This window comes from Balaenoptera ricei, chromosome 3 (genome assembly GCF_028023285.1).
Source record: "Balaenoptera ricei isolate mBalRic1 chromosome 3, mBalRic1.hap2, whole genome shotgun sequence".
Taxonomy (NCBI): domain Eukaryota; kingdom Metazoa; phylum Chordata; class Mammalia; order Artiodactyla; family Balaenopteridae; genus Balaenoptera; species Balaenoptera ricei.
In genome coordinates this window covers 140,190,550-140,217,052 of record NC_082641.1, presented here as the reverse complement: position 1 = coordinate 140,217,052, position 26,503 = coordinate 140,190,550, and the positions used below count along the sequence as shown (strand labels likewise).

Sequence of the window (26,503 nt, the reverse complement as noted above, 5' to 3'; positions counted from 1 at the left end):
TTCGTTCTCACTCTCCCCCCACCTTTCACGCTACTCCCACTTTCACCAACCTCTGAGAGCAGCCATCCTCACCCCACCCTGTGCAAGGGCCTGCAGACTCGGTTCTTATGCAGTGTTTCTTCCTCTCTAGAGGAAGGCAGCATCTGGCATCCTAATTATAGGACACGTTTTGTAGTCTGTGAATGAGGCACAGTCACAGCTTTTGCCCTTCCCTTTGGGAAGGACAGAGCATGTCTAGTGCTTACAGGAACTGATGGCACATAGCAGCTCTGTGTAGACTCCTGTACTGAGTTCAAGGCAAATGAAGACTCTGAAGTTGAGGCATCCACAAGGCTTCTACCCGAGCTGAACTCTGCTGCAGGATAAGGTCTCCCCTGTGACCGTTCCTTTCTCATGAAGCCTTACTGAACTTTCCTGGACGGGTCCCAGAACTAGAAACCTTAGTGAGCGGCTCTCAAACTATGATTTCTGTTTTCTGGCCTGCAACCAAAGACATTTCTTTGAATCTAAAACGCTATCAATTTAATAATGTTGTGAGGAAGCCTGCCGGCTAGCTCAGTTGGTAGAGCATGAGACTCTTAGTAATGTTATGAGGGTTAAAAAAAAAAAAAAAAGAAACATTACCGTATCAATAATGTGACATATCCTAGGTTCAAAACAATTAAATGTGAAAAAAAAAAAAAAGTTGGACTTCACTGGTGGCACGGTGGTTTAGAATCCGCCTGCCAATGCAGGGGACACAGGTTCGAGCCCTGGTCTGGGAAGATCCCACATGCCATGGAGCAAATAAGCCCATGTGCCACAACTACTGAGCCTGTATTCTAGAGCCCACGAGCCACAACTACTGAGCCTGCATGCCACAACTACTGAAGCCTGCGTGCCTAGAGCCCATGCTCCACAATAAGAGAAGCCACCGCAATGAGAAGCCCGCGCCCACAACAAAGGTTAGCCCCCGCTCACCTCAACTAGAAAAAGCCCATGCGCAGCAACAAAGACCCAACACAGCCAAATAAATTAAAAAAAAAAAAAAAAAAAAGGTATACCTCAGATTCTAGTAAATATAGGTTTTCCTGAAATGGAGTAGGAAGAAATGACAGGTTCTACAGAGAAATTATTCTATTTCCCTTATTTTTGTTTCTTCATCTGTAAAATGGGTATGGGTGAAATAGGTAAAAGACTACATAAACGTGATGGCCATTTCCTTAAGCAAATCCAATCAACATAAATGCAAAAAGCAAAATGAATAAGAATTGATGATAAGACTGTTTTATTGCAAATCTTTCCTTGATCTAGTAAAATGCTTGGGGAATGGATAGGAATGTGGTCACTGGATTTTTGCTTTAATTCAGGGTTGATGAAAAACCTTTTGTTTCTGTTGCCTCTGTTGTTCTGAAACTTCTGTGAGAAACAAACAGAAATCTTACAAAACATGTTAGCAGTCTTTCCCGCAGTAGTTGGAAATACCTCAAATAATGAAAATGACTGATACTTTCAGGGTAATTGGTGATGTTTCTGAACCTGGTTTCCAGATAGCAAATAGAGTTATAGATGGTCTAGGACAAATGTTGTAGTAACAGGCCAACAGTTTTTATTTTAATAAAAGTCGGCCCTGTTAGTGCCTATTAAAAAAAATAATGTGTGTCAAACTCCTAATTTCAGATATCAGTGCTTTAGCACAAAGCCGAAGTTGATTAAGCTTTTAAAAAGTGAGTTGACTTGAAATAAAATATACTGCATTTAATAAAACAAATGTTACTAGGGTATAGCAAGAATTGGAAAGATGACTCAAGAATGCTTGCAATTTGGGGAAAACTGATATAATTGATATATTTGAGGACACGCTAACCCCAGACTATTTCTTCCAAGGCGGTTATTGTTTAACTCAGTGTCTAACAGGAAATTGTTTTTGTAAGATTTACACATTTTGTCCTCAGGGTGGAGTGCTTTAAAAACCCCTGTGGTTAACTGAGGACCAAACTTTTTTAGATTCTAATTAATTCTAATATCAGGATAGTGTACTATTCATCAAGAATCTAAGTGTAGATTAAACTTAATTTTATAGGGTCCCCCCCACTCCCACGGTCCTGACCAACTGATATCCTTTTCAGAGAACTGTACATGAAGGGAAAATAATTTTCTAGTAACCACTTTTTCCTGCTTTCTAGCCCCACTTGGATCTTTCCATTTTTAAAGTCAACATATTTGCTGTAGCCACAGGAAGCCTGCAAATGTGGCTTCTTCCTAGGTTGCTCACTTAAGTCCAGACACACACACACAATTTTATCCAGTTACTTCTCATCTCTTGATCTCAGCTCAGTGAACCCCACCTCCTCAGGGACGGGGTCACATCCCTCTGTCCTGCAATCACATTGCACCCTCTTCTCCTTTGTGGCACTTATCCTGACAAAGGTTCAATAAGTATTTTTTTGATTCAGTGAATAACTGGTTAATTGACCCCTAACGATAAAAATGGAATTTGCTAAAGATGGGGTTTAGTTGAGTTCATTAAAATGTAAAAGCAAAGAACTAGGGTTAATTGAAAACGTGAGCCAGGCAGGATAGAGAAAGTTTGGGAATAAGAACAGAATTTCTTAGCAAACTGTAATTAACCCAGTATTTTAGATTAACGGTCCACCGTATAGAAATACTCCCCACACACACCCCATCTAGGGGACATTCTGCCCAGTGGAAAAGTGATATTGGTTCCGGAGAGGATTACTGTCTCAAGCCAGAGGTGATCTGAGTGTTCATTAGCAAAATAAGATAATCCCCAAGTTTATTGTTAGTGGAAGGTGCCATTTCGGAAAAATTAGAATGAGAGAGAGATTTTACAATCAGAAGGACCTTGGAGAGTTGCTTCAGATATGCTCCTCCCTTTCTGAAAGCAGTAATAAACCACACCTCAGATAAAAGAATTGCACAATCCCCGTTTGTTTCCTGTTCTACTTTTGGAAAGAAGTGGCTTCTCTGGGGCAAAGGGGAAGCAGTGGGTTACGGAGCTGCCTCCCCGTCTTGGTCCCTCCAGCCCATTCTTCTGCGCTTCACACGGCCTGGGGCCCACAGCTCTGCTCACCACTTCCCTGCCCAACACCCTCCAGGACTTCTTACTCTCAGCGTAATAAATAGCTCTAACAGGCCACCTTGCCCTTGCCTGTCTCTCCACCCTCACCTTTTGCTACTCTTTGTCCCCTACTTCATGGCCTCTATAGAACAGTCCTATGTACTTTCTGTTTCTAAAACCAGTTCTTCTACCTGGAACACCCTTCTACAACCTCCTACCTAGCTAACTGTGTATATATACACATACGCATATATGTATACACACATATGCAAACATATTATTTTCTGAACCATTGAAGTGTCTTGCCCCTTAACCCATAACTACTTTAGGATGGATTTCCTGCAAACAAGAGCAATTTCTTTTTTTTCTTTTTTTTTGTTCTAGTATATATTGATCATCTGCTTTGTGAAAGGTCGTATGCAAGCTGCTACAGATAATACAAAAGACATGATATATGGCCCCTTCCTTAAGATTCTTTGTTTTGAATGACTAATGAGAAAGAGGTTATTTACTAAATTCATATATATTATTATTTAATTAAGTGCTGACTAAATACAGCCAACTGCCTAAAAGGCTGGATCAGGTAATACATGTATGCGCGGGACAAGAAGTAATATTTCAGTGCGTGCAGGAGTTAGGAAATGACACTAAAGTCATCGTAAGGGAAAGCAGAGCTGAGATGGTTTCCTGATGACATCATCTGAGTACCTACATCTAACCATACTTAAATATAATCTAGCTAAATAAGTCAATCAGTTTCCTTCCTCCCCTTATTTTCCTTTAGCTTCTTTTTGCTGACCTCTTTGTTGCTTTTTATTTTTTATTAATTTTTATTGGAGTATAGTTGCTTTACAATGTTGTGTTAGTTTCTGCTATACAGCAAAGTGAATCAGCTATACGTATACATATATCCCCTCTTTTTTGGATTTCCTTCCCATTTAGGTCACCACAGAGCACTGAGTAGAGTTCCCTGTGCTATACAGTAGGTTCTCATTAGTTACCTATTTTATACATAGTAGTGTATATATGTCAATCCCAATCTCCCCATTCATCCCACCCCACCCCCTTCCCCTCTTGGTTTCCATATGTTAAGAGCAATTTCTTATATAACCACCATGTAATTATCATAATCGGAAGATTTAACATTATTAAAATCCTGTTTCTAATCCACATTTCATATTTAAATTTTTCCCGTTGTCCAATAATGTCTTTTATACCTATTTTATCTCCCCCTGTCCAGGAGCCAATCCAGGATCACACATTACTCTTAGTTGTCATACCTTTTTAGTCTTCTTTAATCAGAAGCAGTTCCTCTGCTTTTCTTTGACCTTTGACATTTGAAAAACCTAAGCCAGTAATTCTGTAGACCAGCCCCCAGGTTGAGATTTTTCAATGTTTCCTTGTGACTACCACAGAAGTGACGTTCTTCTCAGTATATCTTATCAGGAGACCCAATATATCCAGTTATCCCAAAATGGGTGATGTTTGCTTTGATCTCTTGGGTAAGGTGGTGTCTGCCACATTTCTCCACTACTAAGCGATTCTTTTTTTTTTTTTTCTTTAACCATTGTAATTAATAATTTGAAGGAAAGATACTTTGAAACTATGCAAATATTCAGTTCCTCATCAAACTTCATCCACTTGTTTGGCATCCACTTTATATCTGCTTTGCTTTTAAGGAAGCTCATTTTACATTGTTAATAAAGAAAAGAAAAGAATATAGTATGATAAGTGGACTTTCTCAATTGCCCCACCTGACATACCTGCTATCTCCCGTGTCAATCCAGTCTTCCTTTATGAAGACCTTATCACGTAAAATTGAGAGACATCTGATATGTATGGCATTAGCCAAGGCAAGATTTCTTGTTTGCATTTTCCACTCTATTCATGAATGATCTTTTCATTTCCTTTTCTTTTATAATAATAATATTTTTAAAAAAGAATCCGTGAAAGGGGCATTTATTTTAATAATGAGAAAGAAGATATACATTATTATTTCGGGCTTACCACATGTCATAATATTGCTTTTGTCTCATTATGATGGGCGTCAGTAATTGCATTTACTTTTTTTCAATCTTGATGCAAGGGCTCACTTAAGACTCTGAAGAGCTTCTTGCCGCCTTGGGGTCTGTGCATTAGAAATCATTTGGATTGATTAAAGTCATGAGGAGAATTAGGGTAAGGGTCAGATCATAGGAGCATCAGGAAGGTAAAATATTACCATTTAAATGAGAAATGGAACTTCTTCTCCTTTAGTGAATCACATTTTCAATGACAGATGGGGTTGCTCACTGCGAGATTAATAATGCCTGACATTCACTCATCCATTTATTCAAAACAAAACCATCCTGCAAGCCTACTAGGTGAGAAGCAAACTATCTACAACTTCTAACCTTATAAAGTATGTATTTGAATTAATTCTTCTGGGTCTCTAACCAAGATTTGACCAAAAGGACCCTTGAGAGCTTGCTTATAGGTTCTATTAAAGGAGCTCAGAAACTGGAATATCCTAGATAGAGCAGCCTCCTTCCTCCATCTAGGACTAAGGCCTCAGTTTCAGAAACCACCGAATGGAATGGCGAGAAAGAAAGGGGTCTCCAACCCTCACCCCCAGACAACCAGCTCAGGAAAAGCCCACGGCGTTCGTGGAAACCACGTTCAGTGCAGTCCAGTCACCTCAGGCCCAAATTTCCTAGGAAAGAGAACTTCTCCTGTTTCACCAATCACTCTCACGTGAGGTTCTGACCACAAATGAGCTTCTCTGAAATATCATCAGTATCAGAAAACTTTAGAGCGAGGGAAAACCTAGAGAATAAATAGCTTTCCCTTTAAGACATGTCTCCACTTACTCTTTATACTGTCTGATTTGTTCCTCACAAAAGGCTTGTGAAAAAAATTAGCGTAAGACTAGGTCTCCTCATACTCTGGTGAGGGCACTGAACACCAGCAAGGTGAAGGGGCAGTTTGGAGTCAGGAAGGAACCAGAGCTCGAATTCTGAGCCCTGGGTTCATAGTCCTCCAGGCCACACTTTTGCCCCAGCGAGGTCATCTACACCCTCCCCATACCATCCACCAGCTGAAACGCTTTCATGGCACTTATCAGAGTGTTAGTTGTATTTTATTTATATGATCATTTGCTTAATGTCTCTGACCCTAGAATGTATGGATTATAGGGATTGAACATATTTTTCTCACCTTGTATGCCACAGTCTACCTTGGATGGTTGGGGGGACACATGGATGAGCCACTATGCCACCCGTGTGTCCTAACCATAGCCACACCTTGCGTTGACACGCCTCATATTTCTCCTGACCATGGTGACTTCATGTCCTTTCTCAGGTCGTAGCTTGCTGCCAGACATGGCCCTCTCGGTGGACTCGTCTTGGTACCGGTGGCAGTGGCGAGTCAGAGATGGCCTCCCACAGTCTCCATCAGAAGCCACAGCACTGCTGTCCCCAGAGGAGGGACCGCAGAACTACAACCTGCCGCAGCAGCGGGTTGTGTTCCCCAACAACAACGTATTCCACCAGGACTGGGCCAAGGTCTCCAGGAGATACTGTGGCAACAGAATCTGCACCACCAAGTATACCCTCTTCACCTTCCTGCCCCAGAATCTCTTGGAGCAGTTTCACAGGTATATGACCACTTGGCTGAACGGTACACACTTTCTAGCCAAGTATTTGCCACTCAGATGAACTCAGAAATGCTACCCTCTGGGCCAAATGCGTGTACCTTGAGAAGCTTTGTCATCCATTCATTCATTCAGTATTTATCAGATTCTACTCTGTGTTAAGTCATGTGTTGTGTATTAGAGATACACGAGGGAAAAAAAAAGGACACATTGTCCTGACTATATTGGCTAGTGAAAGAGACAGATCTTAATTTTAGGAATTATGTAAATCGGAGTAAACTATAATTCAGATAGATACTTCCAAGGAGAAGTATATGGTGCTATTAGAGTGAGTACAAGAGAAACCGGGCCTAGTTAGGAAAGTCAAGGAAGACTTCTAGGAGGAAGTAACTGTGGAAGTCTAATATGAAAGAAGAGAATGTGTTAACTAGGTGGAAAGAGGCACAGAGAAGTCAGAGAAGGGAGTCAGAAGAATGTTCTTTCAAACAGACCTTCATGTGCAAAGGCACAGTGGCAAGAGGGAGCAAGATGCACTTGGAAGACGTAAAAATGCCAGCCACTCTTTTGAGATAATATATGCAAAATTATCTTTTAATTATAAAGCAAAATATGCACCTAGACATTATCCTAAATTTTGTAATTATTAACACCTACCATTTATTGAGCAACTACTATACTCTGGAACCCTCTATTGCATACATAACAAATATTCATTCCATGTAATATTTATAGGAGCCCTTTAAAGTAGATAGTACTATCCCCATTTTAAATGAATTTGACTTTAAAGCCCTTACCATGATGTTCGAGGTGACACTGAAAGAGAATGTCATTTTTACTTGGCAAGGGCTAATAGTAGGGAAGCAGTAATGCGGCAAGTATATTTCTCTTCTCCACGGTTTTCATTTATACCTTGCTTGCCCCTTCCAGATGGGCTAACCTCTATTTCCTGTTCCTGGTGATTCTGAACTGGATGCCCTCCATGGAAGTCTTCCACAGGGAAATCACCGTGTTACCGTTGGCCATTGTCCTGTTCATCATCATGGTCAAGGATGGCATAGAGGACTTCAAGAGACACCGCCTTGATAGAGAGATAAACTGCTCCAACATCCAGATATATGAAAGGTAAGGGAAATCATTCCTCTGTTTTCTCTGTGGCAAATAGATTATGCAAACTTATCAGTGTTTTCAAAAAACTGGTCTCTCTTCTCACATTAATTTTCTTCAATTCATTTAATTCAGTGATACTCAACCAGGGCAATTTTTCCCTGCAAGGAACTTTTGACAATGTCTGCAGACGTTTTTGGTTGCCATATCGGGAAGGAGGTTGCTACTGGCATTTAGTGAGTAAAAGCCAAGGGTGATGCTAAACATCTTACAATATACGGGACAACCTTCCACAACAAAGAATTATGATCCAGCCCAAAATGTCAGTAGTGCTGAGATTTAGAAACCTTAATTTAACTCATGTAAATGCCATAAGAGCAGGGTTGAAACCTCAAGAATTAAACTCTAAAATTGACTGAATCATCTCAGGAGACCAAGCTCAGGAACAGCTCCTTGGAGAGTGATGGGCAATGTCTCCCAAACAGGAAAATGTATACCATTTTTAAAGCATCTGTGGCTCTTGGCTAAAAATCCTTGCTTTTAGAACTTAGCCAGGTAGGTTTTAGGACCCAGAGTTGGCACACCTGTTCTTGGTTGCCTGGGGTGGAAAAGGAAGCTACCTGTGGGTGACGTCTGCATTCCAACAGGTGGAGTCTCAGCAAACAGAAGGAAGTGACCTGGTGGGTACACACCTGTTCTCTGCAAGCTCTTTCCTTGTCATACTTCTCCCCTAGTGTTTACACACCGGCTTTTTATTTTTAGTTTTCCTTTTGAAAGAAGAGAGAAATTTTCAGCAGAGAAGGCGAGTAAAAGATGTCAGGAACATCACTCGCTGGCAGCTGAACAATGGAACTGATCAGGGAAGAACCTCTTTTATGGGGAGCTCAACTGTCCTGCTATGAGAATTAAAGAGACGGGATTGAGCAGAGATGAGAAAGGAAGGCAAGAAAAGGCAGAAAAGGAAAGAAGACAAGAAACGAGTGGTGGTCTCCAACCTGCCCTTTGAAGGACGGTCCCACAAAGAGAACCCCAACAGACATTATCATGGGAATCAAATTAAGACCAGCAAGTACACTCTGTTGTCCTTCATACCTAAGAACATCTTTGAGCAGCTGCACCGGTTTGCCAATTTCTATTTTGTGGGCATTGTGGTTCTGAATTTTATCCCTGTGGTCAATGCTTTCCAGCCTGAGGTGAGCATGATACCAATCTGTATCATCCTGACGGTCACTGCCATCAAGGATGCTTGGGAAGACCTCCGGAGGTACAGATCCGATACAGTGATCAATAACCGAGAGTGCCTCGTCTATAGCAGGTAAAACGAAACACCCAGGGAAGTCTCGGCCCCAGCTCTGATCTTTCTGTGGCTGCTGCCACCACAGGTGCTGTTTATGGAAGGATGGGGTAGGGAGATAGCATTATTTTATCGCAGTGAAGCTGTTCAGTTCTCCACAATGGGGATTATGGTTTAAAACCAAAAAACACAAAACAAAAGAAATTGAGGCTTGAGTCAATCGTTCATTAAAATTAGAAGGTCTTTATTATGTGACATTTTCTTTGCTGTTTCAAATGTGTTAGACATTTAAGAGTTTTGCATAAATTCACATCCATTTTAGGTCCAGTGTGGCCATGAGCACATTGGAGCAGGTTTGGAGACCCTTGGAGAAAAGTGGCATCACTGTTTTTCAGGGAAGCAGTAGGCAGTGTATTAGGAGAACCAGCCCTGGAGACACACTGCCTGGATTGAACGCTGTCTCCATCAGTCGTTAACTCTGTGACCTTAGGCAAGTGACCTAACCTCTCTGAGACTCATTTTGTCCTTCGTAAAACTGGAACACTTCCTGAGGTGGTCGTGAGAATTGCATGTGATAATCCTTGGAAAGTACTTAGCACTGCTCCTGATGTATGATAAATACTCAGTATGCAAACTGTAATTGCTTTATTTTTAGAATGTAAAACTCACATTAGCTCGATCAAGACTGTCCTTAAGCTTTCTCTCTGATATCCCAACCCAAACAAAAATGGCTCACCACCTGTCTTGCCATGTTCTTTAACATAATTTTATACCTGTCATTGTCTTAGACTCCATTGAGTCAAAAACCAAACTGGGTTGTTAGGAAAAGGACACGCTCTCAATCAGTAAGGGAAGAAAACAGAGTTACCATGTGTCTCAACTTTGTGACAATTCATGTAGCCCAGAAAGAAGCAAGGGAATGGAGGCTGGGCTTGCAGTGAGATTACGGTGACAAAGAGTGCTTTCTGGGCTGGCAATGAGAAACTTTGAATGAGTCAGTCACTTAGATGAATACAGCAGGTAGGGGCTTGACTTCCTGCCAAATAAGGGAAAAAGTCCAACTGTCTCAAGAAGCACCATCCCTCTGACTTGTTCCCTCTGACCTTATGGACCCCCAAGCCGTTCTGCAGTTGCTCTGGTCCTTCTTAGAGTGAAAGGGGCTTGCTCCGAGGTGTGCCCTACAGCTGTTTAGGGGCTGCTTCTTTCTAAGAAGTTCTCTTCCCCAGGAGAGAACATGGAGCTTACGACTTGGAGCTGGCTGACGATAGGGTTTATGAGCCAGACTCCACTCGGAAAATTGTAGCCTGGGGAAGCTTCTAAGGAGATCATGTAATGCAAGGGACTCAGCTGTCTCCAGGGCACCCCTAAGAGAACTTCCATACCTTCTCCTCAGCAAAAGTGAGCTTCTGTTCTGTTTGCCTACAGGACCAAAATTGCACATCTAAAAATATTAATCTGAAGGTTTAGGTTTTTTTTTTTTTCAGCTGAATCTAGTTGTCTTGAATATTGTTAGCACACTGAATACCTAGAGTTGAGATTGAGTCATTCCTCACCTTTGAGTAAGGAAATTATAAAGAGAAAAAAAAAAAAATAACGTTGGAGTGTGCCGCCTTCCCTAAAGAGACTGATTTTTTAAGAAAGCATTGTTTTCCTCTTGTCACCAATCCACCGCATCACTTTTTGTTTTCTGTCTTTCTCCTTTGTTGTTTTTCTCATAGAAGATGCACAGTGAGGCTGGTTCCTTGGGGAGGGATCCAGGTGGACCTCAGTGAGCCTGGTTCTCTTCTCCCTGCTTTGCCAGAAATCGTCTGCCCTGAGCATCCCAGAAAAATAGGCCTGGGATAACCTCAGTGTCAGTCAGACCACAGACTGACCTGTGCTGGGTGCTGGCCTGATACAGGCCAGGCTGTTGTCATTCTGTTCTCAAAACAGCTTCCAGAAAAATGGCAGAAAACTGAGGAGATAACAATCCAGAAAAAAGAGACATTTATCCCCAGGCTCACTGGCAGGGAGGGACATACAGGTGTTTTATTTTTAAAAAAATAATATTATTTTATTTATTTCTTAATAATATAATTTCAGAGAAATCTTTCTAAAATTATTATAGATAAAAGTTTAGTGATAATAATGGGTTTGATCATTCTTCACTATTTTGGTGAATCATAGTTTAACAAAGAGAGTATTTGAAAACCAGGTTCTAAGTTCAGTTTATTTCAATACTTGATTACCATAGTTGTCAGGACTGAAAAATTACCTTGGAAAAGCACACATCATGCAATATGTACTTGGGAAGACTTTATGGTTATTGATAATGGATATACAAATTCATATTTTTAATTGAAGTATAATTAATTTACAATGTTGTGTTAGTTTCAAGTATACAGCAAGGTGATTCAGTTTTATATATATTCTGTTGTGTCAGTTGAGGTGCTCTCTACTGCAAGAAGCAGAAACCTCAACTTAAGCAGTTTTAACAGTGAAGAGACTTTGTTTCTTAAGTCACTACAAATATGCTGAGGTGGGCAGGTGATCAGGCATGGTTCATTCAGCCAATCAGCATTCTATCTGCAGCAGTTAGCTATCCTTTTCATTCAGTCCCCCTCTGTGTCATCTTTACCCTCAGGTAGATTTCCCTCATGGCAATGAGATGGCTGCAGCAGCTCCAGCCCTCACATCTACATATAATAACCCACAGAGGGAGAAAGAAAAGCACTTCCAGAAGCATTCTTGGAAGGTCCAGGAAGCTTACTCCCCAGATCCTCCTCATCTCTCAGGGACCCCAGTGGGTCACATGCCCATCCCTGAACCAATCCCTCTGAGCAGGAGATGAGATTACGCTAATTAGGTTATACCTGAGCCATAGAGCCCAGCATGAGGTTCACTTCCCTGAAAGCATATGGGCTACACAGGGAAGGTGAAAAATCCAAATTTAAAAAATGAAGTATTTCCAAGAGAAGGAGAAACACATGTTGGAGGGGCCACCACTATGTCCTCAACATCATCACCTTAAAATATTTTTGAGCCTCGACTCCTTGTGAGTTGCATTCCACATATTAACAGGAGCAGACACACTTTGGGACATTCTGTAATATATATCCTTAAAGTTCTTCTAACCCTGAAGTGGGTTAATTCTATGAAAAACCCCAGAATAGGAAGATAGAAAATGCTAGATATTATTATTATCTTAAGTAATGATGTTGAGGAGCATTTCCTTTTGCCAAACGTTGAAGATATTGGGTTGGCCAAAAAGTTTGTTCGGGTTTGTCATCCCATCTTACTGAAAACCCCGAATGAACTTTTTGGCCAGCACTATACATGACGGGATGTCAGGCAAAGAACACAAGATCTGAGAGGACAATTTTTTTTCTGAGAAGCAACATAAAAGCTTATATCTCAAGCACTAGTTCTATCCATTTTGTCTCAGATTCACACATTTGAGAAACTGATGTCAAATGTCCTCATTTTCGTACAGTTGAATACTAGGACCCTAAGAATTTTGCTCACCTTAATCCCATGTATCGTCCAGCCTAGACTTGTTTATGCTGTGAGAGAATCTTTTTGCAAACAGCAGAAGCCTCGTTTACAGAATTACAATCCTGTTAGAGTATTTTCTTTTAATATAGCAACTGTGCTTGTGGTCTAAAGGTGACCCCATTAATCAGATTTATAGAATGACTTCAAGGAGAGATTAGCTTCAGAATTGTATTAGCTTAGGCTCTCCCAGGGCTCAACTGAATGAATCTAGAAACCATACCCAGCAAGAGAATTGTATTTTTCCATCCAGCTTCATACATTTTTATTTGTATTCAGAAAACAGGCAACAGGGAAGCAGGAGTGGGAACCAAGGGAATCCATGAAGGTTTTTGTCCCCATATTGTAATGTGGCAAAAGCCTTCCAGTGTTTCAGCAGCCGAGCACACAATCATTCATCTGTTCAGCAAGTCTTACGTCTGGACCGAGTACGTGTATATCAACATGGAAGGCCCCATGTACCCTCGAGGGGCTCTCAGTCCAGAGAGCACGAGGAACTTGTAAACAGCTACAGTGTCCCTTGACTATGGACAAAGGGTCACAGTCATTCATGGGCTGCAGTGACACATCTGCCTGCCAGAAACATCAGAGCCAGCCGAGGGAAGCCTTCTCTGAAGAGGTGACATTTCAGGAGGGCGCTGAAGGATGAGCAGCATTCAAATAGGTAAAGAAAACAGGTCAGCTCACAGCCTATTCATGTGTCACCTAAAGGTTGTATGTGTGATTTATGCTCGTATCAAAAAGACCAGGATCAAGAGATATCAGGAGCTTAAGAGAGAAATGATTCCGATTAGAAACTTTATTTTATTTTATTGGCCACGCCGCATGGCTTGCAGGATCTTAGTTCCCCGACCGGGGATTGAACTCAGGCTCTGGCAGCGAAAGCTCCGAGTCCTAGACACTGGACCGCCAGGGAATTCCCTAGAAACGTTTAAATTCTGACTTTTTACCAAGACTTGGAGATTCTCTTTTCTGTAAGTCAGGTGGCTGCTCTAACATAAAAAGAATTCCAGGTGCTACAGGATCGCGGCCAGTCTTCTGACAGCATGGCACTGAGGGCCTGGTTTCCCAGCTGTGGAAAGCTCTGCAGCAGAAGGCAGACGCCTGGCCTGCAGCCTGTTTTTATTTGTAGGTCAGTTTCCTTCTGTGCCGGTGCCCCCATAGGAGAGCCTGAGAATGAGGAAACCAGAGGTCCTCATCCTGGGTCTGTCACCAATTAACTACATGACCTAAATGAAGCCACTTAGGCAGTTGTGTCCCCATTTATCTCATCTTTAAATAGTGGTCATAGTCTCTCTGCGGTAAATTTTGTGAAAAGATGTGAGATGACATTTCAGAGGGCTTGAACGTAGCAGAGCTATGGAAACAACTATACAATGCAGTGCCGAAGGAGAGTGCATAAAGCAGTCTCAGCAAGGATGTTTAAAACGTGACATCTTACTGGATGTTTGGCATCACACCTGGGCTTGTCTCAGAACTGCCACTTACTAAATGTGTGGACACTTGTAGTTACTTGATCACTGCAGCCTCCATTTCAACTTGTATAAAGTGGGGCCAGTATTAGCACCTATCTCCCAGGGGCATGTGGATTGAATGAAATAATCCTTATAAACTGTTAACTCAGTGTCTGCACCATAATTAGCACTACGTAATTTTTTAAATTTCCAGTCACTTCAACTCTAATTTTTTCAATGTCAGGCCCAACCTAAGCCTTCATCTTTCTTGCTACATTTCCCACCCATTACAAGGGAGGAATTGTTTATTTTATTGGCAAAGGTCAAGGACATTCACTGAGCCACATTTACCAGTGGGCAGGGTAACAGTGTTTTAAAAGCAAAAACTTATGCTCTGCTCTCTCATTTCTCTTCTATTCTATGTGGCAGGATTTAAAATCTGAATTAGGGAAACCCTTCTAGAGCCTGGACCTCTTTCCCCTAACTCCGTTTCCACAGCACTCCTGAGCACACCGGGACAAAGATTTAGATTTAGGCGAGGGATTTAGGTGGCTTCATCTGGCCCAGAGCCTAAGCCACTTCTCCCAGCCCAGCTTCTAACATAGAATGTACATTCAAATATCATATTTGTGTGGCTCTTAATATAGTAGCTATTTGATCCCCATTCTACTATCATTTTCCCCCATATAACATCCCTCTGGGAAACCCAAAGGAGATGAGATGATTGACAGGGTAGAATTTAGGCTTTGCCAGGGCCATCCTAACATCGAAATACGATATGTATTCTTTACCCTAAAACTATATCCTCAGTTTGCTGCAGCTGTTAAATGAAGTAATGCATGTAAAATGCTTAGTATAGTTCCTGGCATTCAGTAGCCCTCAGAAGATGTTGGCTAAAATATTACTAAGGAGAGTTCTATAACCTTGATAGCCAAGAGTCACCATGAGCTTGACTCAAGGGGAGTAAGAAAGACAGATCATTGGCTGGGGTTTTGAACCGCATGGGAGAAGACAAACGCTTTACCATAGAACTTGACTCCAAGCTATAATAACATAGCAAAATAGGCCTGGGGGAAGAATCTGAAAATGCACAAAACAGAGGATCATAGTGTCATTTGAAGCATGACTATGAAAAGTGCCACTGGCTGCAGCTGACAGACCAGCAGACCACGCATCCACTCGGCGGGTCTTTGCTCTGCATCTGGCACCAGCCAAGTAGCGTCCTCTCTAAAGGGTCAGTTTTGCAAGTGCCCACCCGACTCCCATGGCCTCGCCCTGTGCTCACAGAAGGCCATAAACTATGTGGGCCAATTCAGCTTGTCATTTCAGGATAGGATGCATTAGGTTCTTCCCCAAACTCAATGGGTGGAAGAATCATAAAACAAGAATTCAGGTGTCCCTGAAGCTCTGCACTTGTGTCAACAGGCGTGATTTGTATCTGAGCGGGTGAGAATTTATAGCCTCTGATTTGCCATTATGGAGCCCACAGTTCCAAACGCTGGGGCTCCTGTTCCCGACCCAGCCTCAGTTATGTTTATGTCACCAGCTTCTGAGGTGTCATCTGCTTAGTACTGCACTTTCGAGCAGGACCAAGAGACCACACTGAGCCACGAAGTCCCCACAGCTGTCACTCCTATGTCCTGGCAGACACACCTATGTGACCTTACACAAGTTACATAACCTTTCTGGGCTTAAGTTTCCTCATCTATGAAAACAGTAATAATAAAAGTTGTGTCATTATTAGGCAGCTAAATGGTAACGTTGGTTAAGTGCTGGGCTCATTATAGGCACTTAATACAAATAAGTTTATTGTATTACATTACATTAAATACATTATATTGTATCATCTCATCATATCATACATCATATTATATTATTATGATATCATTTTTGGAAGTCTCCGTTAGTGCGTCCATAACAAAAAGAGATAGATGTCAAAATGACTTAAGATTAGGAAAAGCTTCTCCTCTACTGCCTCATGTTCAAGACAAATCTACAAGGAATCAATTACTGAATATTTACTGAACACTCCCCTGTGTGCTAGACACCATACCAGACTCCATGTAGGTACGGAAATATAAGACCCAGGGTCATCCCAGCTCTCAGCAAGCTTATTACATAGTTGAAAATAGAAGACACATGAAACAATTAGGCCTCTGGGTGTTAATGAATTCACATAAATACAGATGCCACAAGCTGCTGATTTGGGTCTTCATTCTACCCGCCCTAATACTCAGGCCTCCCCAGATATATCTGGGCATCCTCAGGTATAGTTAATATGTTCATGTCCCCCAATATTTCCATCCAAGCCAGGGGTCCGGGTCTCCTACCCACTCCTCTGGCCTCAGCTGTTTCTTTCTGGAGCTTCCCTGAGTCTAAAGCCCCCGTCATCGTGGTCTGTAGCAAACAGGCGGGTGCGGGGACACAGCTGCACTCACTGCCCTCTGCCCCAGGCCCACGCTGTCTTTAGCGTAACTTTAACTTAACGCTAAACCTTTAACTGCTATTCCGTTTCCATTTTGTGGGACCAGGTCAGGACAGAAGCCACAGGAAACCTTCCTCCCTTTTCAGTTCCTTCCCCCTTGCTAGGCTCCTCCTCCAACCACAAAGCCCCACCCCTCATTCACAACAGCTCATGAAAATAGACCACCACACAGATTCTGTTCTCCTATCACCACAGCAATGACCCTGTTTGCTCCAAGCTAATATTAACTGTAATGATAATAATAGCAGCAGTAAATGCCATTGCTGTAAGGTCATTTCGTGTATTATCTTATTGAACTCTCACTTTAACCTGTAGAATAGATTCTATTTGTCCATTTGATAGATGAATAAGTTGAGGGTCATATAGTCAAGCAGTGGGTTCAAGGTCACACTACCTTGTATGTAAGAAGTAGTTCTGGGTTTTAGTCAGGCTCACGTGACTCCAGAGCTTTTAACCACCCCACAATTTTGTCTCTACGTGAGCACACCACTGTCAAGACAAAGACAGTTGGGTATTTCAAGTATTCCTGAACCAGCTACAGGACCCTTGACTCTTCTTGGAGCCATGGAAAGAATAGAGGTTCCAACCCAAGCTTCATTGCTCTACACCTTGGCCAGGTCAGTTTCCTCACCCAAATTGGAGATTTATCAAATTTCCTCCAGCCTTGATTTTTTTTTTTATTAAGACTTTATTTTTTTAAAGCAGTTTTAGGTTCACAGTAAAACTGAGGGGAAGGTACAGAGATTTCCCGTATACCCTCTGCCCTCACACATGCACAACTTCCCCCATTATCAACATCCCTCACCAAAGCGGTCCGTTTGTTGAAATTAATGAACCAACATTGAGACATCATAGTCACCCAAAGTCCATAGTTTACCAGATGGCTCACTCTAGGTATTATACATTCTGTGGGTTTGGTCAAATGTATAACAACCTGTATCCACCATTACAGTATCATACAGAGTAGTTTCACTTCCCTGAGTATCCTCTGGGCTCCATCTGTTCATCCCTACCCACCTCCCAACCCCTGGCAATCACTGATATTTTTACTGTCTCCATAGTTTTGCCTTTTCCAGAATGTCTTACAGTTGAAATCATACAGTGTGTAGCCTTTTCACATTGGCTTCTTTCACTTAGCCATGTGCATGTAAGTTCCCTCCATGTCTTATCATGGCTTGATAGCTCACTTCTTTTTAGCTATGAATAATATTTCATTGTCTGCATGTACCATAGTTCATTCATTCACCTACTGAAGGACATCTGGATGCTTCCAAGTTTTGGAAATTATGGATAAAGCTGCCATAAACATACATGTGTGGGTTTTTGCATGGCATAAGTTTTCAACTCATTTAGGTAAATAGGATACGTGACTGCTGGATCGTATAGTAAGAATACGTTTAGTTTTATAAGAAACCACCAAATTGTCTTTCAAAGTGGCTGTACCATTGTGCATTCCTACCAACAGTGTGCGAGAGTACCTCTTGCTCTACCTCCTCACCAGCAATTGGTGGTGTTCGCGTTCAAGATTCGGGGCATTCAAATAGGTATTTTGTGGTATCTCATTTTAATTCGCATTTCTCTAATGACATGTGATGTGGAGCTCTTTTCATGCTTATTTGACATCTGTATATCTTCTTTGGTGAGATGTCTATTCAGAGCTTTTGTCCATTTTTAATTTGCAAAACATATATTTTCTCCCAGATGGTGGCTTGTCTTCTCATTCTCTTACCATTGTCTTTCACAGAACAGAAGTTTTTAATTGTAATGAAGTCCAGCTTCTCAGTTACTTCTTTCATGAATAGTGCCTATGGTGTTTACCTAAAAAGTCATCGCCATACCCAAGGTCATCTAGGTTTTCTGCCATGTTGTCTTCTAGGAGTTTTATAATTCTGCATTTTACATTTAGGTCTGTGATGCATTCTGAGTTAATTTTTGTCAAGAGTGTAAGGTCTGTGTCTGGATTCTTCTTTTTTTTTTTTTTTTTTTGGCATGTGGATATCCATTTGTTGAAAAGATTATCTTTGCTCAGTTGTATTGCCTTTGTTCCTTTGTCAAAAGTCAGTTGACTCTAATTATGTGAATCTATTTCTGGGCTATCTATTCTGTTCCATTGATCTATTTGTTTTTTCTTTTGCCAATACCGCACTGTCTTGATTATCGTAATTTTATAGTAAGTCTCGAGGATGGGTAGTGTCAATCCTCTCCTTCAATACCGAGTTGGCTAGTGTGGGTCTTTTGCCTCTTTATATAAACTTTAGAACTAGTTTGTCAACATCCACAAAGAACTTGCTGGGCAGCCCTGATTTTAAGGATATATTTTTCTGGGAGTTTGCCCAGTAGCCAGCATCTAGAGCCCTTAGTCTTCAGTAGGCTGAATTTGAGTCCTTCTTTTCTGGACTTGGGGGAAATGTTTGGATTTTTTAAGTTCCTTGTGTTTGCACATTATGTGCCTGAGCGCAATTCGTGAAATGTAATCACGGACATAAAGCGGGCATCCCAATAGCATGAAGAAGAAAATGCTGGGGCTGGCGGTGGTCGTTAGCCCTCACCATAACATTAACAATCATTGTCATCAACATCATAAAAGAAGCTTGTATTCATTAAGTACTTACTAAGTGCAAAACCAAGAACTCAGTCCCTTACACGGGTCATGTCACTAATCCTTCCAATAACCCTCTGAGGCAAATACACGTATTACCTTCAACTGAAGAAATAGAGTCTCTGAAAGATTAAGTAACTTCCCCAAGTCACACAGGTAGTAAGTGGTGAAGCTGAGATTCAAACCCACTCTTTATCCCTAGACTGCACTCACTCTCCCTGGCTTCCCCTTTCACCCTGGGGTAGCGATACTGACCATCCTGGGCCTGACATTCCCGCTTCCTGAAGGACGGCCCAGGTCAGCTCATCATCCTACACTGAATGGGAAAGCCCACAGACAGCTAAGCTTCCTGATAAATCCCCTCTTCTCTAGTTCCTTGAAACCCTTTTTACAAAACCCACATAGTACTTGAGAAATGGGAGCTTAAGCACCTTCTCCTCCTCCATTCCCCCCCTTTCACCTGCTTCCCCACAGGATCCAGTTGGTTATAAACCTCTCTTGCTGTTTATTTACCTCTTAATAAGCCCTACCTCCTCTCAGAAAGCCATTTAGCACTGCACCACTTAATTTCTCCCCAAGGCAGAATCTGCCAGATGGAGTCTTCCTCCCCAGCCACGTCGATTTGTCTTATTTTTAAGCAGCAGTGAACATGCCACAGAACTAAAATAGCAATCAGTTCCCAGGTGTGGACTCACTGAGCAGGGAAATGACCAGGAGTGTGTGGATGTGTCCCCCCGGGGCAGCTGTTCCGAACAGGCTGGATTAGCCAGGGAATGACTCCCGAAGGTGACTCGCAGCTAGCTGTGGCCACATCTGGGCGTCCCTCAATGCAGAAGCACGCCGCTTTTCTGCCTCAGCTGGATTCAGCCATTCATCACCTCCTCGGGCTGGACGCCTCAACCCTGGAGCTATGCACCCTTGCCTTTTCCATAGTTGAGGAGACAAAGTGGGCCCCCAGAGGACCAGGAAACCAGCACAGAATAACCCAGTACAAGAAGGAAATGTCCCCGATGTCACTTTTTCTTATCCCAAAATTCCTATAAAATCTGACTCTGATTCTATAATATTACTACATTTGGGTCAATATAAATATATAATTCTTCAAATTTTGTACCAGCTAAATTACTAAATTATGTCCCCCCTCAAAAAAATTTTGAACACCCCAAAAATCATGTTGTTCCCATAGCTTCCATGCTCCTGGACACACACGACAAGATGTGTGCCTGGAGGCATATGTGCCTCTGAGCAGCACGACCCGGAGACAGGCAATCTCTGTTTTGGGGAGGGAAAGCCTACAACAGGGACGAAGAGTGTCCCTTCACCACTGCATGTCATCCTAAGGAAGAGAAGATTACATCTAAAGGAAAGACAGGTGATTATTAACAGGACAGCAGTACTGGACAGGACCTCCCAGGGACCCAAAGAATAATAGAAAGAAAACAGAGACCAGTCTGACTTATAGCTTCTTGTGTGGTTCCATTGACCTTGCGATACCTATCATCATGATGGGAATTGACAAGACAGCACTCCAGCCAAACTCACAGAAGTGACTGCTCATAAATATATATACATATATACACACACACATACACAAACACACACACACACATATATTTCATAAGTTCATCTGCATAACATCCATCTTCCATCCCATTAATAACTCACATCCCATAATATGCAGTGGAGCCCTTTATTAGAAGGAAGAAGAATGAATTTCAGTGTTCACGGGTGGAGGTGCATGGCCTTGCCTTCGGTATGTCTATGTATGTAGCGTTCCCAGCTAGCTTTTGCAAACCTTCTGGTTTGAACCAGTGTGCTCTGGAAGTGTTGGCAATCAGGATATTGCTCAGAGTCAAAGATGTTCTTATTAAATCACAATCTCAATACCGGGCAGAATGCTGAGATTACAGCAAGCAACCAATGGTGAGCCATCCCCAATAGGACAGAAGTCAAAGGGGAGAAGAGTAAAGACAAGTTGAGTGACAATCATTTATTCCTGGGAGCAATTTTGCTGTAATATTCAAGGATCCTTTTTTTTTAAGTGCCCTCTCAAAAAGGAAAAAAAAAAAAACAATAGAGAAAGCCTCCCTCCTTCACCATACAAGATTCCTTTTCCAATGGAGAGTATCTGCAATTCCAATTTCTTTAAGTAGCTTTATATTTGGACATTTAACAGGTGTTCCCAAGGCTGCTCTGAAGAAAAAAAAAATTCTTCCCTGAATCAACAGATAAATGTTTTTCTGAAATGGCAGTGAGAAACAGATCTGGGGGGACTGTCTCTATTTTTCATGGTAAAAAAAATAAGGTAGAGCAGATGATAAGCTGCTCTAAAATAAGATGATGGAATGAAAAAGTGCTTAGAAACCTGTTACATCCTTTTTCCATTAAAAGAATTATTATTATTAAAATGCTACAGAGGCACTGCCCACAAAATGCTCAGAAGTGGTCCCCGTTTGGGTGATACTGCCCACAGTTAACCAGTGGCCGCTGCACTGGGCTCCCTAGAGCATGGGCACTTCCACAGAACTCTGTGGGTCTTTAGAGTTACAAGACTGCTCCCTAATTGTAATCCCTGATTATTTTATAGACTCTGATCAGATCGTCCCTTGGTTGGCCTTCCAAAAGTCTTCCAGATGGATGTGCATCTATTTCAGGAAACTGGGGGAGTCCTTTGCAAGGATCTTTTTTGACAAGGAAAATGGGGTCTTAGGAGGGCTTGCTTGGGGTTCTCTAGAGGGCCCCCAAAGAAAGGAGAAAGGCGTCAAACCCTTATCCTCCTCAAGGACTTTTAAGAACTCAGAGGAGAAAAGTGAAATTCCAGTCACGTCTCTTTCTCTGTGAAAGAGTGGTCTTGTCATGCCCAGGGCAGCTCAGATTCCAACAGAAACAGAAGCAGTAACGTGCCCAGAGAGGCTCAGCATCAGTGGAGAAAAATAGCAAAAGAGAGCCTGCTTCTCCAGGCCTGGCTGGGCTCAGAAGCATCCAGCTGCAAGCCAGCTGGACTTAGTTTAAAAGACCACATGTGGAATATTGGTTTGGTCCCAGATCCCACATTTAAAGAGGAACATTTCCAGACACAGCCTTAGTCAGAAGAGCCCTCACCTCTAAGACAGATCTTGAAACTGTGTCACACAGAATAATTGAGGGCACTTGGATGGTTAAATTTGACTTGGCAAGTCCAAAAGGCTTCAGAAGACACCTGATGAATACTTTAAAGTATTTTTTCAGGGCTTCCCTGTGTGGCGCAGTGATTAAGAATCCGCCTGCCAATGCAGGAGACACGGGTTCGAGCCCTGGTCCGGGAAGATCCCACATGCCTGGAAGCAACTAAGCCCATGCGCCACGGCTACTGAGCCTGTGCTAGAGCCCACGAGCCACAACTACTGAAGCCCCCATGCCTGGGGCCTGTGCTCCGCAACAAGAGAAGCCACCGCAATGAGAAGCCCACGCACCGCAACAAAGAGTAGCCCTCGCTCGCCGCAACCAGAGAAAAGCCCGCGTGCGGCAGCGAAGACCCAACGCAGCCAAAAATTAAATAAAATAAAATAAATTCATTAAAAATATATATATATTTTTTTTAATGGTAGAAGATGGAGTAAATCAGATTGCCTGGGAGAGCAGAATTAGTTCAATATTTGGCTAATCAGAAGGAAGAATTTCGTAAAATGAGGGCTCTTGGAAACGGAATGTATTGCCCTGGGGAGTAGCGAGTCCTTCTGCCGGGGCTGTAAAAGCTGTTGCTGCCATTCCGTTGGAGAGGAAAGAGGGGAATGATTTCCAGGAGGTAGGATATTCAAGCGGTGAAAACTGGGTTTGGTGTCAAGTTGGACCCAGACTCAGGGTCCAGCTCTGTTTTTGTAAGGCCTTGGGAAATTTCTTTTGAACCCTCAAGTTCCACATTATGAAATGGGTATAACATCTCCTCCAGTGAGTTATTATGCAAGTAAATGAAGTATTAATTCACCCTAGTGCTTGGCAGGGTAGAAATGTTAAATTCACAATTGTTGCTGCCCCTGTTATTACCTGCGCTTGATAAATTGGATAGGAAGAGAAAGTACATCATTTTCTCAGATTTCTTTAGCCCTCTGATCCTGTGATGACTGTGGGGCCCATCCTATCAAAGTTCCTGGTGCCATCTTCCTAATCCCCTGCTTCCTGTTTCAGCACCGCTCCAGATCTTCCTAGACAATGGTCTATATTCTCACCTTTCCCACTGCCGCTCTCCACCCATAACCAGAAGCAGTCTTTCCTATACTCCATTCTTTTGTGACCCTGCTTTCTACGGTGATAACTGGGTATTCTAGGAAGTGATGTATATTAAGAATGCTATGTTAATATGACTGTATAATCACCTTCTCCTTTAAATTTTTTCTCCTGCTAGGAAGCAAGGGCTGAGCACATCAATCAGTCAATAGCCGACAGTCCATCAAAAGTCTACGTGGTCATAAGGAGGGACCTTTGCTAGTGGGATTCTATAGATCATGCTTAGCTTTTCTAGAGATGACGATAGTGGTCATTTGGGGCAAGGTAGAATACAGAGCAGTCCTGTGACAGGCTGACTGGAGGATATTAGGTGCAGGCGGGACCTTTTCCATTCACTCATTCATGTTCTGGAGAACTTTAACATTCACTCTGACCCCTGTCTTTCTCCAACCCCAGAAAAGAGCAGAGCTACACGCAGAAGTGCTGGAAGGATGTGCGAGTGGGGGACTTCGTCCAAGTGCAGTGCAATGAGATCATCCCGGCCGACATGCTCCTCCTCTTCTCCTCGGACCCCAGTGGGATCTGTCATCTGGAAACCTCCAACTTGGATGGAGAGACAAACCTCAAACAGAGGCGTGTTGTAAAGGGCTTCACAGAGCAGGTAGGGCTCTTTCTAAGGTCTTCAACTGGAATGGCAAAGGGAAGATGCCAGCCAGCTCTACTGGGAAACTGGATTTAATCTGGTGTGTGAAGGAGAAGGTAGTAGTTGCCTCCTTTTCCCAGGCACTTAGGTACACTTAATCTTCCCACCAACTCTCTGAGATGGATATCATCCCCGTCTCACAGATGGGAAAACTGAGGCTTGGGAAAGGTAAATAACTTGCTGAAGGCCTCGGAGTCCTTACATGGGGACCCCCTCCATTCAACTGAAGAAACTGTGCTCTCTGCTCTAAACTAGATGAGTCTAGTATCTGCTCAATTACTCTTGAGACCAACCCATTTTTCTGTGCTTATCCAATCCTGGCTCATCCTGCCCAGGTCAGCTTCAGCAATTTCTCCCTCCATGAATTTTTTCTAGTACTCCTTTGACTGCAGCATAAAAGCAGCAAGGTATCATTAACTATTTTTCCATTTGTGTAGGTCTTACCTTCTCAACAGTACTGAAACCTCTTTAAGGACAGGGAGTGATCATCAACATTTTAATTTAATCCCCACTTTATGTGTGTGATACCTTGGATATCATGGAGGAATCATGATTGTTTGGTGGTTAAGAGCCCAGGCTCTAGAGTCTGGCAGAGCTGAACTCAAAGCTCAACTCCACCATTTATCAGCTGTCTCACCTAAGGCAAGTTATTACCCTCTCACACCTTCATTCCCTCATCTGGAAAATGGGCACAAAAAATAGTACCCTCTCCATAGGGTGTTTCTGAAGACTGAATTGTTACTGAGCCAAACTTGGTTCTGCTTGCCCACGTGCAGTAAAGCCAATGTACTGACACTGGGTCGTAGTGAAGGAAAACGCAGCATTTATTGTAAGGCTCCATACAAATTGTCTGGGACAGCTAGTGCTCAAAAAGACTGAACTCCCTGATGGGTTTCAGGAAAACATTTTTAAAGGCCAGCTAAGGGAGGGGGGTCAAAGGGTATGTGGTCTCCTTGTGCACAATTCTCTGATTGGTTGATGGTAAGGGAACAGGACGGTGTCACAGGGGTTATCAATCCACAGGCGCCAGTAGGTCTTGGGGCTGTGTGCTCATGGTCATCAAGTAATTAACATCTTCCGTTTGATGGGGGGTTTTCATGTCTGTAAAACAACTCAGGAAATGTGCATCAGATACTATTATCTAGGTACTTCAGAAAGGAACTAAAGCAGGGAATATGGGGGAGAGGTCAGCCCCAAAAAGGCCCCATAAGGTCCTGTTCGATTATAAAATAATACGTACATGAATTACTTAGCATGAAGCTAGGCACATAGTAAGAGGCCAGTAAATAGTTGGCAGTAAATATCAATGGCGTTCATAGGCAATATGTGTTGACTGATGGAAACTGGGTGTGATATTCCAGTTTTCCATTAAAATTCCCCTTGAAAGGGTTGATTTCCCATCTGGTACCTTTCTCTGTGCATGGAAAAGAATAACATTCTATCATTCCTCTTCATCCTGACAGCCTGTGGCTGGGGAGAAAATGGATGAATCAGGGGATTTAGAAGAAGGAAGGCAAGTGATTCATTCCTCAGAGATGCTCATGAGCTAACGTTTCGTCATCTAGACAGAAACTTCTCAAGAGACGGCCACTCATCATACCTCACTTTGCCTCTCTCAAAGCCCTAGATGAACAGTTCTCATAAAATCGCTTTTCTATGATTGAACTCTGTTCTCTCATCCTTACAATGGGAATAATAATAATAGCTCTCCCAAAGTTTTGCTGTGTGATTCAAATGAGATAAGGAAAGTAAAGAACAAAACAGAGGGTTTGCTGCATTGTAGATACACAGTAAATGGTCTATTGCTGCTACCTCAGCTACAGTTCCTACAATGGGAATGGAAACCACCATGACCACCACACCGTCATCTTGCTTTGTGATTGTGATAGTGGCTCAGTCCTCCCATTGATGCCCAGGCTCTATTGAGTCAATCACTGCCCTGGGGCTTGGCGTCTGAGTTTTCTCTCCTTTGCTTGTCCTTGTCACACTCACCCAATCATCCCAGTGTTTACAAAAATGTAGGCCGGGATCTGGGTAAGCTCCCAAAGCCATTCTAGATACAAAATAACAATCTATTTCTTGGCTCAGGGCCCTGTGGGCTGCCCTCTGGAGCAAAGGTTTTCAAGCTTTTTTAACCATAACTCACAATAAGAAATACATATTGCACACACACACCTAACCACATGCACATGTGGGTATGTGTGTGAGTGTGTAAAACTGCCACCTCAGTCATACTACGTGCAAAGGACTCTGAAACTTTCTATTCTATTCTATCACGTTTTGGTTTTTGTTGCTGTTGTTTTAATTTATTTATTTATTTATTTATTTTTGGCTGTGTTGGGTCTTCATTGCTGTGCACAGGCTTTCTCTAGCTGTGGTGAGTGGGGGCTACCCTTCGTTGCGGTGCACGGGCTTCTCATTGCAGTGACTTCTCTTGT

The 26,503-nt window shown here is 42.5% G+C and overlaps 1 protein-coding gene across 3 annotated transcripts in view; it reads left to right on the top strand.

The window, feature by feature from the left end:
* ATP10B (ATPase phospholipid transporting 10B (putative)) overlaps positions 1–26,503 on the top strand; it is a 217,963-nt gene that overhangs the window by 89,937 nt on the left and 101,523 nt on the right. Inside the window, exons 2-4 of one of the 3 annotated variants that reach the window (XM_059917629.1) lie at positions 6,401–6,695; positions 7,620–7,814; positions 23,819–24,023. In XM_059917629.1, coding sequence (XP_059773612.1) covers positions 6,421–6,695; positions 7,620–7,814; positions 23,819–24,023 — 675 coding nt within the window. In that variant the 5' untranslated portion in view covers positions 6,401–6,420. Of the gene's footprint in view, positions 1–6,400; positions 6,696–7,619; positions 7,815–8,452; positions 9,112–23,818; positions 24,024–26,503 lie in introns of those variants that run through there. The other 2 variants (XM_059917630.1, XM_059917631.1) reach the window with 2 other exon arrangements.